This window comes from Carcharhinus amblyrhynchos, chromosome 6, assembly GCF_965287045.1.
Source record: "Carcharhinus amblyrhynchos chromosome 6, sCarAmb.v2.hapA, whole genome shotgun sequence".
Classification (NCBI taxonomy): domain Eukaryota; kingdom Metazoa; phylum Chordata; class Chondrichthyes; order Carcharhiniformes; family Carcharhinidae; genus Carcharhinus; species Carcharhinus amblyrhynchos.
Genome location: NC_137329.1, coordinates 119,362,895 through 119,377,903, shown reverse-complemented (window position 1 = coordinate 119,377,903; position 15,009 = coordinate 119,362,895). Strand labels below are relative to the sequence as shown.

Here is a 15,009-nt window from a genome sequence, read left to right as displayed (position 1 = left end):
GGAAGAGATACAAAAGGATCCAGAGGGGCAATTTTTTCACACACAGGGTGGTGAGTGTCTGGCCCAAGCTGCCAGAGATCGTAGTGGAGGCGGGTACAATTTTGTCTTTCCACAAGCATTTAGACAGTTACATGGATAAGATGGGTATAGTGGGATATGGATCAAATGCGGGCAATTGGGACTGGCTTAGGGGTTTAATAAAAAGGGACAGGATGGACAAGTAGGGTCGAAGGGCCTGTTTCCATGCTGGAAACATCTATGACTGTAAAAATGAATCTCTGCTGATTTCCCATCACTAAAGCAGATTTGAGGTTGCAGTAATTAAAAGTATGAGGTATAACAGTATAACTGCAGCCTCAGTGACTGGCATTGAATGTGAGGCCTTTCCAGGTGGTCATCTCACAGTTTCGTTTTGTTTTATTTGCAGTATAACTTTGTAAGCCACTCAGAGGGGTTTAGGGCATTGCGTACTAACGTTAGTTTATCATACTGCCAAGTGACATGTACAGGCTTCATAGAGAACCTTTGATCTCTTGATCCCCACATTTTTAGAAAGTTAAAATTTAAGTTATTGCTGTGACTAAACTTGAAATATAAAAGATATTTAATTTTCTATCTGAAGTTATCTTGCACCTGATTATATTATGTTGATCTGTTTTTGTTTATTAAATTGTAATGATCACTGTTTAGCATTTCATCTGTTATGTAATACATTTCCAAATTAGGTGCTAGAATCCTCTTATGGTCTTTTTAGTTCCCATAAACTATTATCCGTATTTGTTGTTCTGATGATTATGTATTCATTTAAATCTTTTCATTAGTTAGAAAGTCAATTGTCCAAATTATTTCCTCACCCATACATACTCCTGACTCTGCTTTTCAGATGTATGTTTTCACAGCATAAATAATATCTGAACACTCCAAATTTCCCTTTGGTTTGGATAATTGACATTCTGTTGTGTTTAAAAAGCATGAACCATGCTGATTGTGTTTTCCTCGTTAAGTCCGATATCTCTGTTTTAAATACAAATGCACAGTTTTGTTGTAAATAGTTTTCAGCACAACCTGTTTATGTTTTTGTCTGTCTTTATTTTCCTTTAGAATGTTTGTCTTTGGTGGCTGGGTACCACTTGTGATGGATGATGTGAAAGTTGCCACTCATGAAAAGGAATGGAAGTGCACAAATACACTTGCTTACTTACAGTTAGGTCAGTCTCTTGAGTTTCCTACTTAAGTGACTAATGGGTATGAAATCAAACTGCATTTTCCCCTCTTGCTATCTCCAGCCATTGTTTACAGATTGTAGTGCAGAATGGTATGTTATTCATTTCCATTATTTGTGCAGTTATGAATGTTGCCCATTGGGTGTGTGCTATAACTTAGTCAGTAACATACTCAACTCTGAGACAGAAAGCCAGAGGGTCACTCCAAAGATGTGAGCACACAATCTTGACTGTGTACCCAGTCAGCGGTGCTGTCTTTTGGGTGAAATGTTAAACCAAGACTTACTGTAAATAAGTGTATTAATGACCAACGGTACCCTGTTCAAATATTTCAGTAAGCAGAGCTATCCAGGCTAGAATTTAGTAATTGAATTTCCCTACAGAATATTTATTTCACTCTCAATTTTACTGCCTGAATTTTTGACCAATTCATTTAAGAAGAAATTTTGCAATTTAAATGATTAGCTTGCCTCCTCCAAATGTAAGAAATAATATCTTTTGAAGAGATGATTCTTCACAGTTATACTTTAGCTTTTTGATAATTTCTGAAAAAGAGAGAAACTGCAATTTCCTTGAACTTCCACATTTATACTGATTATCTTCCAATTATTTTGACTGATCCTAGGGGATTTTTACTTCATTCATCCACTATAGACTCCTATAAAGATGCAGCAGATATTCCCGGTTCAGACTTTTGGCAGGAATGAGTTAAATTTTGGCAACATATTGCCAATTCTACTCGATCATTATTGCATTAAGCCTATTCCTGTACATATTTCTGTTTAGACAGCCCTATGTGAAGTGTAGCCCAGTAACTTATTTTTCCGTCGAGACACGGGCAGGGCATTTTTCTTCTCATTCTTTTCAGTACAGTGTTGGTTTAATAATTTTGTAAACCACAAAGTCATAAAGTATGTTATCATTTAGTAAATTCCTTTTTAAAAAAATGAGTATTTTAATTGACCTTGTTGTCAATCTCAGATTGTTTAGTTTTCATACATGTCATCACAGGGTTTTTTACTGTGTAGTTAGTGTAAATAGAGTGATTTCTAAATTGTCAGTATGATTTAGTAATGGGGTTAGTTTGCTATCTGGTTGCCATTACTAGGCAGTTAACTTTCATAAACTACTAGTTCACAAAATGTATACACTAACATAGTTTATTGTATACTTCAGATATAACCTGGTTAAATTTGGGAGAAAACGTGTTGTGTACTATTTAAAGCTTGCATCAGACATTTCTCATGTTGAGTATGTAGGGTGTTGGAAAATATCCTCTGAAATAAATGGTGTCAGTATGTCACTAAAAAACAATTTTGAAGCTCTGCTATAACCATGTTTAATTTGTCGTGGGCAGCACAATGACACAGTGGTGAGCACTACTCCCTCCCAACACTAAGGACCCGGGTTCAATTCCCAGTTCGGGTCACTGTCTGTGCGGAGTTTGCACATTCTCCCCATGTCTGCATAAGTTTCCTCCCACAGTCTGAAAGACATGTTTGTCAGGTGCATTGGCCATGCTAAATTCTCCCTCAGTGTACCTGAACAGGTGTGGGAGTGTGGCAACTAGGGGGTTTTCACAGTAACTTCATTGCAGTGTTAATGTGAGCCTACTGTGACACTAATAAATACATGTCTATATTTCTGTAATATTGTGGTATACATCAGAATTTCACTATTTAATTGCTTTGTATTTAGTTTGTACGTGTGATGTACTGCTTAAAAAAACAACATGCTTCGGCAAAATGAATTAAGTTAGTTGTATATTCCTGGCAGATGGCAATATGTGGACACCTGTAGTCTCAGATACATTGGAGGACAACGTACCAAGGGCCAGGGCTGGCCACTGTGCTGTTGCTATTCACACTCGCCTTTATATCTGGAGTGGAAGAGATGGCTATCGGAAGGCTTGGAATAATCAAGTCTGCTGTAAGGATCTTTGGTATTTGGAAACTGGTAAGTGTTATATAGTCCTTAACTTGAGCTAAAGAATTTTTCTTTTGTTTGAAAAATTTCTCTAAAAGTAAATAGTGAGAGTATGGGTTCAAAGAGCAAAGGACCAATATCAGGCAATTCTTCTTTACACACATTGGACATGTGAACCAGACCACCTGAATGAGTACTGGAAGCAAAAATTCTGGGATCGCTTTTAGGTACTGCAGTTGCAGGGGAAATGTTGGTTAGTTTTGGATGGACGAATGACCTTTCTCATCTATTAATATATTGTGTGTATCTGTATCCATTTCAGCTGCTTGGTCTTTATTTTAAAAGAAGGGATGCATTTATTTTTATGACTATAAGTGTTAGGCAGCAGAGACTGGAATGTAACGTGGCCATGTTTTGCAAAGCTAGTCGTGGAAGTAGAAAATTGTTTGAGAGTTGAAATCTGGATCAGAAACGTGAAGGGTTTTATTGTGAACTTGTGAAGTGTGGGTCTGGGCAGAGGGATGTGAGTGAAATATTAAAATACAGTTTTCCTAAATATAACTTGAAACACTGTTTTGTTTGTCTTTAGAAAAGCCCCCCGCACCATCACGTGTGCAGTTGGTTAGAGCCAGCACAAATTCACTTGAAGTATGTTGGGGTGCTGTTCCAACCGCAGATGCCTACCTTCTTCAGCTTCAGAAGTATGATATGCCGCCAGCAACTACCACTACCGCCACCACCATGGCAACTCCATCATTGAGCAATACCGCACTTCCACAGAAGACTCCGTGCAGCCCTATTTCTCCGACGCCTGCTTCTCCGGCCACACCATTGCACTCACCACTTCCTGTTTCTAAAGTAGCTTCTCCCAATAGTGCGCTGGTTCCTGGAATGACTAGTAAGCCCCATGGTATTTTTAACAGTTTCAGTTGTCATCATTTGAAACCTTTGTCGTCTTGAGTTTCATGTGGTCGTTGTACAAGAAAATATTTAAGGCTTATATTTACAGACATTGGAATGCTATTAATTATAACCTCTCAATGTTCCTCTCATGCAGCAAGGTATATTTTAGCGTGCTGAATTTGAAAGCTATTTATTTTTTAACTGCATTGGACTGTTACTTTAGAGTAATTTTCCTGCTTTAAGTTATCCAGGTTTCATATAAAGGCAGGTAGCGTTCTACAAGCAGCTATTGATCTGGCCATTGTGAAGTACATACTTGCTGCTTATTTCAAATTATCTTCCTATTTGCCTTTTATCAAATGTCTTTGGAATATAGGAATTAAGAGCAAGAGTAGTCACTTCAGCTCTGTGAGACCATTCTGCCATTCTATATGATTATGCTGATCTCCATCTCATCCTAACTCCAATTCCCTGCCTTTCCCCATAGCTCTTTATTCCACTTTTGATCAAATATTTATCGATCTCTTTCCTGCATCCGTTGATTCCTTCTGCATCCACTGCACTCTGGGGCACAGAGTTCTATAGTTTCACAACACTCTGAGATGTAGCTTCTCCTTATCTCTGTCTTGAACCTCCCCCGCTTTGTGACTGTTCTAGAAGAGGGAACATTTGGTTAACATTTATTTTATCAATTTCGTTGATTTCATACACCTCAATCAAATTCCCCTTCATTCTTCTGTACTCCAGCAAGTACAAGCCCAAGATACTCAAATGCTCCTCATACGATAGTCCCTTCAAACCTGGAATCAATCTAGTGAACCTCTTCTGAACTGTGTCTCCAGTGCCACCAGATCCTTCCTCAACGAAGGTGACCAAAACTGAACAGGATATTCCCAAGTAATGGAGTCTTCACCACCTCTCCACTCCCTGACACTCTGCCATTAATTAGGTAAAAATAACCTGTCAGCATTTTAATTATATGGGGACTCTTTGGTTTGAAACTCTCTACTTGGCACATTAATATAAATTGTTGCCACATAAGTATGGTGGCTACAAGAGCAGGTTAGAAGCTAGGAATCCTATGGCAAGTAACTCAACTTCTGACTTTCCAAAGCCTGTCCACCATCTACAAGGCACAAGTCAGGAATGTGATGGAAGACTCTTCACCTGCCTAGATGAGTGCAGCTCCAAAAACAGTCAAAGCTTGACACCATTCAGGACAAAGCCCACTTCATTGGTACCTCTTCCACAAACATTCGCCCCCTCCAACAATGACGAACTGCAGTTTCTACCATCTATAAGATGCACTGCAGAAGCTCATCAAGGCTCCTTAGGCAACACCTTCCAAACCCAGGACTTCTAACATCTGGAAGGACAAGGTTAGCAGATATGTGGGAACACCACCACCTTGAGGTTCTGCTCTAATTCACTCACCACCGTGATTTGGAAGTATATCGCCACTGTTCCTTTATTGTCAATGAGTCAGAATCCTGCAGTTCACTCCATAACAACACTGTGGGTGTACCTACACCCCATGGACTGCAGCAGATCAAGAGAACCATCATCATTTCAAGCCAGTCAGCAAAACCCCAACAGGTTACCTGAACTAAAGGCCATAAATATGGGATAACCACGAATAAATCCGGTTGGGAATTGAGGAGAAACTCTTTAATGAGAGAATGGTAAGAATGTGGAACTTGCTACACAAGGAGTAGTTGAGGTAAATAGCAAAGATGCATTTGAGAGGAAAGCTAGATAAACACATGGGACACAATTTCATGTTTTCCCACCAACAAGTGGACCTGTTAAACTCCCCGGGTGGCATTACCTCCCCCAAACACTCTGCAATTTTATATGTACGGGTGAAGCCCAGGAAAATGGCTAATTAAAGGGTTGCTTCTCATCCAACCTCAATTTTGAGACTCGTGGGAGGAACTTGGAATGGAGGGGAAGCCCCGTAGGTTACCCTGCTCAGGCCTTCAGAACTTTCCATGTTGGGTGGCCCTGCTTCTCTTCGGGTCTGCCCCCTCTGGGATGCTCTTTTTCCACTACCAGCTGTGAGACCCCTGACCTGTAAGAATCCCAACACATATGTTGCCCAATGGTAGAAGAGAGTCCATTGGCAGATTCCGAAGCAGGGTATTGAGGAAAGGGAGTTCATTTGACTACTTTCAATATGTGTTGTGATTTCTACAGTTCCATGCTTCACGATTGGGCTTATCGATGTCTCATAAATAAGGCCATTTGCTGACCAAAATAGGGCTAATCAAGGCCACCCTGCAGTATAATGGTTACCCTGATGAGATCATTGCTTGCTGTATATTCTACAAACGCATGAATGTGTCAAAGGTCGCCTTTATGGTCCTGAAGAGTACCCAGCCTACCTTAGGTTAATCTGGACGAGTAAAGTGTCTGAGCAAAAGGTGAAGCTTGAGTTGTATGCTGTACAGCAGGATGTGGGGGGTGAGTGCCTCTTTTGGAGAGTCAGCGCAGACTCTGGGTGACAATAACCTCCTTCTGCACTGTAGGGATTTGATGATTCTTTATTGTGAATCTGTCCAGATGAGTGCAAGACAAAAAACTTTGACAGCATGTCTTTTTTTCTACAACACTGAAATTCTGTACACCAAATTGCTATTTATTATGACATTCTTAACAGAGGAACATCATTTGGAGGAATATTCTAGAACTTCAACTATTCATTCAGTTTTGGTCTGTACGATATCTTACACATTTCTATTTTGTATTCTGTAAAGGTGCTGCAACTGCAGTGCAAGTCTCTGCTGCTCAGGCATCGGGGATAACTTCAGCAGCAGCCCAGCTGGTTACAGTCTCCCAGCAAGCTGTACAGACAGTAAAAGCTGCAGTTTCTTCCTTACCTGCTGGCGTCCGTCTGGTTGTCCCAGCCCAAAGCACCACTAATGCAGTTCCCTCCGTAGTAAGTGTGAGTATTTATTTTTCTCTCCCTCTTGAATCATTGGTTGATTTTGATCATGAGGCTTGAAGTACAGCGAGAGGGAAATTTCAGTGTTGTCATTAGTCAATTTATAACGTCCTGTTAAGGATGACACTATAGTGCTGATAAATTAGAAATTTAGGAAGGTGTATTTGTGGGGAAGCAAGACAAATTAGATTGTGTGGCTTGGCCTTCCAAAAAGGAGGACACTAATTGCCCTGTGCTGTTCAATTAATAAATAAATGATTACCTAATTGTTGAAAACGAACAGTTATCAAAGTGTGACTGAAGGTTTACATAGAAACATAGAAGATGGGAGGAAGCCATTCAGCCTTCGAGTCTGCTCCACCATTTATTACGATCATGGCTGATCATCCAACTCAATAGCCCAATTCTGCTTTCTCCCCAAAACCTTTGATCCCATTCGCCCCAAGTGCTATATCCAGCCGCCTCTTGAATACATTCAATGACTTGGCATCAACTCCTTCCTGTGGTAATGAATTTCACAGGCTGACCACTCTCCTCACCTCCATCCTAAATGGTCAGATTGTGACCCCCTGGTTTTATAATCTATGTTCCCTATAACTTCTTTAGATGTGCACTCCCTTTAAATTTTAGTTGAGTGACAGTTTAAAGGGGTTGATTTACGTTTCGACTATGCAGGGACTTTTGAGTCACTGCATGTCGACCTGGCTTAGAGGGAACATTGGCTTCAGTAGCGCTGGAGCACTACTTGGCAGCATTGACAGAGTCTGAAGCTTAACCCTAGTACTTAACCACTAACTCAGCCTTTCTGTTTGAGGCTGACCTTGTGGAAAAGTGATCAGGGTTAATTAGAGACTGACTGCTTTTATTGAAGGTTTCTGTGGACTAGTTCATCTCCTGCACATAGTAAATCAGATGAGATGCTATTTTACAGCTAGAGCATTGTAACATGGTGTTACAATGCTTGAAAGCAGCATCTAGCATGCCACTTTGAGGGCGCAGATCTAAATGGTGCAAAAACTTCTCAACTCCCGTTTACAAACTTTAATTTTTACCTCTGGATAAGTGGGAGAAAAAAAATTACAGGGCTATCAAAAATAGCAGAATGGAACTAATTGGATAGCTCTACTGAAGAATTGGCACAGGCATGTTCACAGAATCACAGAATTGTTATGGTGCAAAAGGGAGGCCATTCAGCCTATTGTCTATGCACTGGCTCTCCAGAGGAGCACTATGACTTAGTGCCACTCCCCTGCCTTTTCCCTCGTACCCCTATACATTGTTTCTAATCAAATAATCATCTTATGCCCTCTTGAATGCCTCAATGGAATCTGCCTCCATCCAACTTTCAGGCAGTGCGTTCCAGACTCGAACCCCTTGCTGTGTGGAAAAAAAATCACACCATGGTTGCTTCTTTTGCAAATCACTTTAAGTGTGTGCCCTCTTGTTCTTGATCCTTTTATAAGCTGGAACAGTTTCTCCCAATCTACCCTGACCAGGCCCCTCATGGATTTGCTTCCTTTCCTTTCCTGCTGCCACTCTGTCCCATCATTTCGGAGTTTGGACTCAAAGCATGATGCAGCTTGATGGACAAATTGTTGCCAGTTCGAACAGTCGGTCAGTTAGCAAAACTCATTGACTGGACACCATGTCCAGATGGCCAAAAAGCATTTCCTTCTCCCCACCCCAAGACCACCACAACCACCCCCCTTTTTGCCAGGTCCCGTTTTCTCAACCACCCTCAATGGTTCGGCATTCCAGGAGAGGACAAAAGAAATGCTCAAAACAACAAGCTGTCCTCGAAGTCCACCAGCATTGACATTGATAACTGGAAGGAACTTGCTACCAAATGTTCAAAATTGGATGTTTATTGGGAATGTGGCTGAGGGAGCAAGAAGGTAGGTCACCCTGTACTAGATATGTTGGGGAGTTATAGATTGAAAAACAGAAGCCTTTCATTTCCTATCAGTGGAATCCTTGCTCCATTTTCCCTTCTTACAATATTTTGTTGCTTGTGAACGAAATCCTCTGATCTGAATGTTGCTGGGTTTTTCACCAGGAAAGGGGAAGCTTTCCTTTCAAAGTCTGTTTAAATGTGAGCTTGTCTTCAATTAAGAAGTTATTGTTTGAACGGAGCATGGAATGTTGAACAGTAAATCATTTTTTTAATAGTGCATAGGGGAGGTGGTGTTATAGTGATATTGTCACTGGACTAGTAATCCAGAGACCCAGGACAATGCTCTGGAGATCTGGGTTCGAATTCCACCATGGCATCTGGTGACATTTGAATTCAATAAAAATCTGGAATTAAAAGTCTACTGGTCGCCATGAAACCATTGTCGTAAAAACTCATCTGGTTCACTCATGCCCTTTAGGGAAGAAATCTACCCATCCTTACTTGGTCTGGCCTATGTGCGACATCAGCCTCTCACTGGTGAAAATTTAAACTATTTCTAGCAGAATACAACACAGAATTCTCTGCTACTTACGTTTGGAGCAGCACATTGGCACACTGGTTGGCATTGCTGCCTCTCAGTGCCAGGGACTCGGGTTCAATTCCTGGCTTGGGACACTGCCTGTGTGGAGTTTGCACATTCTCCCTGTGTCTGTGTGGGTTTTCTCCAGGTGCTCCAGTTTCCTCCAAAAGTCCAAAGATGTGCGGATTAGGTAGATTGGCCAGGCCAAATTGCCCCTTAGTGTCAGGGGGCTAGCTAGGGTGAATGTATGGAGTTATATGGGAATAGGGCCCGACTGTTATTGTGGTTGATGCAGACTTGATGGGCCAAATGGCATCCTTCTGCACTGCAGGATTCTATGATTTCGTATGGGAGGATATTGTGTTCACAAATGATTGATCATTTACAAATGGATCCACATTTTAGAAGTTACAGTAAATGAGGAAGACAGTTTATTCCTTGTTGCAAGTCCCAAAACTCAGTATATCAGTATATTTTTCACTATTGTAGGATTGAGAGTGGAGGAATGGTTACTTCTATGAATTGAAGCCAAACAAACTGAATAACTTGTGTGAAACAAGCTTGTATTTAATTGTCAAGTAAATTATCTTTGCTGACGAGTCATAATGGACAGGTTTGTGTGAAGGCAAAACTAAAAATGTATCTTTATTCTGCAGTAGATTTGTGAAAGTGCCTTCTATTTTGTGCAGGTGAACACGCCAGCCACAACAATGCTGAAGACAGCAGCTGCACAAGTGGCAACATCGTCTGGCGCGCTCGGCTCTGCCTCTTCCCGGCCTATTATAACTGTACACAAATCTGGTGCATTGACTGTCGCTCAGCAGACTCAAGTTGTCACCACAGTCGTGGGCGGTGTCACTAAAACATTCACGCTCGTCAAAAGCCCAATTCAAGTTGGCAGTGGGGGCTCCCTGGTAATTTCAATATTATTAGATAGCTTTGCATGTCAGACTTTAATGTTAATGGGTTAATGAAGCCTCAAGGTGATTGAATGCTGAGGTGCGGCTCTCAACTTGCAGTTCAGGTATTAATCTGGCCATGGGGCTTGCTGGCCCCCTAAGAGAGGACAATGAAATATAAATGAAGTGTGTTTTATAATGAGCAGTTGATCGATAATGACGGTTTTACCCATGAATGGCAAGCTGAAAATCCAAGCTTGAGGGCCTGAACATGTGTGCCCGGCGACTGTCAGATGAAATTATCTGCGCAGTGCAGTGTTGGTTGGTAACGGAGAGGTTGGGGAATGGGGGTTGGTGACAGAAAACCCGTCTCTTCCAAAACAGAATTTAAAGGAACCTAGCCTTATATTTGGGGAAAAAATAAATGCTCTCATCTTTGGGAACCCAGGAAGAAGTCTCTCAACGTCAGGTTAAAGTCCGACAGGTTTATTTGTAGTCATGAGCTTTCGAAGCGCTGCTCCATCATCAGGTGAGTTTTGGGAACCCAGGCCTTGACCACAACCTAGAAGAATGGAGACTAGCATGCCTTGGAGGGAGTGCAGAGGAGGTTTACTAGGCTGATACCGGAGTTGAGGGGGTTGAGCTATGAGGAGAGGCTGAATAAACTAGGCTTGTACTCGTTAGAGTTTAGAAGAATGAGGGGAGATCTCATTGAGACGTATAAGATGATGAATGGGATGGATAGGATAGAGGTGGAGAGACTCTTCCCGCTCAGAAAGGACAGTAGGACTAGGGGGCACAGCCTCAAGATAAAGGAGGGGGCAGTTTAGAACGGAGTTGAGGAGGAACTTCTTCACTCAAAGGGTGGTGAATCTCTGGAATTCTCTGCCCGTTGAAGTTGTGGAGGCTACCTCGCTAAATATTTTTAAGACGCAGGTTGATGGGTTTTTGATGAGAGAGGGGATTAAGGGTTATGGGGAGAGGGCGGGAATGTGGAACTGAGCCACGACAGATCAGCCATGATCTTATTGAATGGCGGGGCAGGCTCGAAGGGCTAGATGGCCTACTCCTGCTCCTATTTCTTATGTTCTTATGTATCTGCATCAGTTGGAGTCCATATAGGCCATTGGCGCAGAAACCTTCAGTGTTGGAAGCTCTCATCTCACTAATTATTCTTTGGGTGCAGATGCTGCAGCTGTCACAATGTTTCACTGTGCTTTTGCGCCAACATTACTGGTTTGGTTTTGATAACTAAACAAACTGGGCTCCTACATGCTTTGCAGCCAAGTGGCAGGACACTTGCCTGATATTTCACACGTGATGAATTCTTGATGCAACCTGTACCTTCAGAGGAACACTGGGTGAAGAGGAGAGAAAATTAGAGGGCAAATTAAGTTTTTAGGTAGTTCATTTGCACTTAACATCTCATTACAGCTCAGCATTCCAAGATGCCTCAGGATTAGATTCCTTTTTCATCTTATTAACTGATGCATTATATGATGAAACTCAGAGAGATTAGTTGTAATTGGGCATTACATGGTTTTATTTACCCTGATTTGCATTTTGCCTGCTTTGTGTTTTTTTATTTTTACAAAACCAAGAAGGTTTGTACAGTGGGAACAACTTGTTTTGATATGTTTGAGGTTCTAACTTGCTGGAGAAAACAAGGTGGCCTTTTGTAACATTTGCATCTTGTTTTGCTGCATTGTATATAGGTTAGCATTAATTTTAACTTGTATATGACCCTATGTGTGAACATAAAGTAAATGCAAAAAAAAGCGCCTGCTTAACTTCCTTTGTGTACATTGGGCTGGGACTTTGTAAGAAACTTTCTTTTGTTGTCAGAAAAATGTGTATACACATCATCAAGCACAGTTCAAGAGAATTTTGTATTGGTCGTAATTTTTTTTGGCATGAGTAGATGTATATTTAAAGCTTCCTTGGCTCTACTTTCTGCCATTCCTTTTCTAAACCCCATCATCTTTTCCTCAGTTCCCTCATTTTAAAACCCCAATATCCTTTCAACTACGGTCACCTCAGCACCAGGGACCCGGGTTTGATTCCTGGCTTGGGTCATTGTCTGTGCAGAGCTTACACGTTCTTCCTACGTCTGCATGGGTTTCCCCTGGGGTGCACCGGTTTCCTCCCACAGTCTGAAAGACATTCTAATTAGGTGCATTGGCCATGCTAAATTCTCCCTCAGTGTACCCAAACAGGTGCTGGAGTATGGCGACACTGGAGGATTTTCACAGTAACTTCATCACAGTGTTAATGTAAGTTTACTCGTGACACTAATAAATAAATGTTAAACTCTCTAACACTTGCCCTATGGCTTGTTGCACGTTCCTTTGTTCCTTTTTTTTAATGACCTCTGTCAAGCACAATGGATTATTTTCTGCTTTGAAGACTTTATGCAAGTGCTAGTCACTATTGTCGCTGACCATATGTGATCAGTTGAAATTTGTTCTGTTTAGATCTCCAATTTGGGAAAAATGATGACTCTTGTTCAGACAGCCCCTGTGCAAACTGGTGCTCCAATCACTGGCCAGGCTACTGCTGGCTCTTTGGCACAGTTCATTCAGGTATGTTGTGCTATATTTTTGTATTCATAACCTATGAATGGCTGACTTTGGGTAAACTGCCTACTGTGATTTCCAAGAGCATGTACTTTTAAACTTGCAGAAAATTTATGGATCCATATCTGTGTTGAAATTGTTGCATAAGGTGTGCATTCCTGCCTCCAACGTTACATCCTGTTGTCACAATTAATTGCTCAATTATTTCCTTTTCATTTTCAAAATCATTATATAATTGTGGACTTTGGCCACTAGGTGGATCTGGAGGGTTTTGCTGCAGTCTAACCAAACCGGCTATAAAAGAACCACTTTACTTTTCATGGATATATATTTCAGTAGCTTATTGGCCATCTTTGCCTCTTCTATGTTATTATTCCTCTCTGCTGCTTCTTGCTGCCACGTTTCTTTCATTTGGGAGATCAGGTGACATGGTTTGTACTACAGGCTTTCCTGTGGCTATTGTCAAATGCTCCACCATATTTTAGCAAATACTTTGCAAGTTGGAGTAGATCAGTTCACTTCCCTTTCCCTTTCTTCCCTCAACGTTACACACAGCAGAGTGCTGCGGTAAGCATGAGAATTAAACAGCAAGACTTGTACTGTGTGATAGTGAAATTTGTTGGAGAAGATTCTTAGAGATAGGATCTATGCACGTATGGAACTGAATGGTCTTATTAATGATAGACAGCGTGGTTTTGTATGAGGGAGGTCATGTTTCACTAATTTAATTGAGTTTTTTGAGGAAGTGATAAAAATGATTGACGATGGAAGGGCTGTGGATGTTGTCTGCATAGACTTTAGTAAAGCATTTGACAGGGTCCTTCATGGCAGGCTGCTGCAAATGATTAAATATCATGGGATCAGGGATGAACTACCTAGACGGATTATGAACTGGCTTGGCCATTGAAGACAGGGTAGCAGTGGAGGGGTGTTTTCCTGAATGGAGGTCTGTAACTAGTAGTGTTCTGCAGGGATTAGTGTTGGAACCTCTGTTATTTGTGAAATATATAAATGACCTGGAAGAAAACATGGCAGGTCTGATTAGCAAGTTTGTGGATGATGCTAAGATTGGCGGAGTTGTGGATAGTGATGAAGATTGTCAGAGAATACTTCAAGTTATAGATAGGCTGGTAATTTGAGCGGAGAAATGGCAGAGGGAACTTCATCTGGACAAATGCAATGTGGTGCATTTTGGTAGGTCCAATTCAGGTGGGAGCAATAAAATCAATGGCAGAACCATTAGGAGCATAGACACACACATTATGGAGAGGTAAGGTCCACAGATCCTTAAAAGTGGCAGTACAGGTGGAAAAGGTGATGAAAAAAGCATATGGCATGCTTACCTTCATCAAATGGGCCATTGAGCATAAAAGTTGGCAAATTATGTTACAGTTGTATAAAATGTTGGTTAGACTGCATTTGGAATACCATGTCTAATTCTGGTCACCATGCTACCAGAAGGATGTGGAGGCTTTGGAGAGAGTACAAAAAAGGTTTACCAGGATGTTGGCTGGTATGGAGAGTATTAGCTATGAGGAGAGATTGAATAAACTGGGATTGTTCTCCCTGGAAAGATGGACACTGAGAGGTGACCTGATAGATGTTTATAAAATTATGAGGGGTATGGATAGGATGAACAATTGGAAGCTTTTTCCCAGGGCAGAAGTGACAATCACAAGGGGCACAAGTTCGAGGGAAGGGGGGAAAGGTTCAGGGGAGATGTGCAGGAGAAGTTTTTTTACACAGGGGGTAGTGGGGGCTGGAATGCACTGCCAAGTGGAGTGATTGAGGCAGACATGTTAGCGACATTTAAGACTTATCTGGATAGACATATGAACAGATGGGGAATAGAGGGATACAGGCAGTTGGTCTACTTTGGATAACATGATCGGCACAGGCTTGGAGGGTTGAAGGGCCTGTTCCTGTGTTATACTGTTCTTTGTGTGCATAGTCAAATTCAAATATAATTCGGGGCCAACATTTTAACTTGTGACAGAGACTTTACATAGAACACTACAGCACAAACAGGCCCTTCTGCCCACAAGTTGTGCCAGTCATATCCAT

The 15,009-nt window shown here is 41.4% G+C and overlaps 1 protein-coding gene across 2 annotated transcripts in view; it reads left to right on the top strand.

Annotated features, from left to right (window-relative positions):
- LOC145344260 (host cell factor 1-like) overlaps positions 1–15,009 on the top strand; it is a 79,855-nt gene that overhangs the window by 28,055 nt on the left and 36,791 nt on the right. Inside the window, exons 6-11 of one of the 2 annotated variants that reach the window (XM_080191307.1) lie at positions 1,102–1,208; positions 3,000–3,179; positions 3,739–4,047; positions 6,809–6,990; positions 10,160–10,384; positions 12,844–12,951. In XM_080191307.1, the coding sequence (XP_080047433.1) occupies positions 1,102–1,208; positions 3,000–3,179; positions 3,739–4,047; positions 6,809–6,990; positions 10,160–10,384; positions 12,844–12,951 (1,111 nt within the window). Of the gene's footprint in view, positions 1–1,101; positions 1,209–2,999; positions 3,180–3,738; positions 4,048–6,808; positions 6,997–10,159; positions 10,385–12,843; positions 12,952–15,009 lie in introns of both variants that reach the window. The other variant, XM_080191306.1, reaches the window with a different exon arrangement.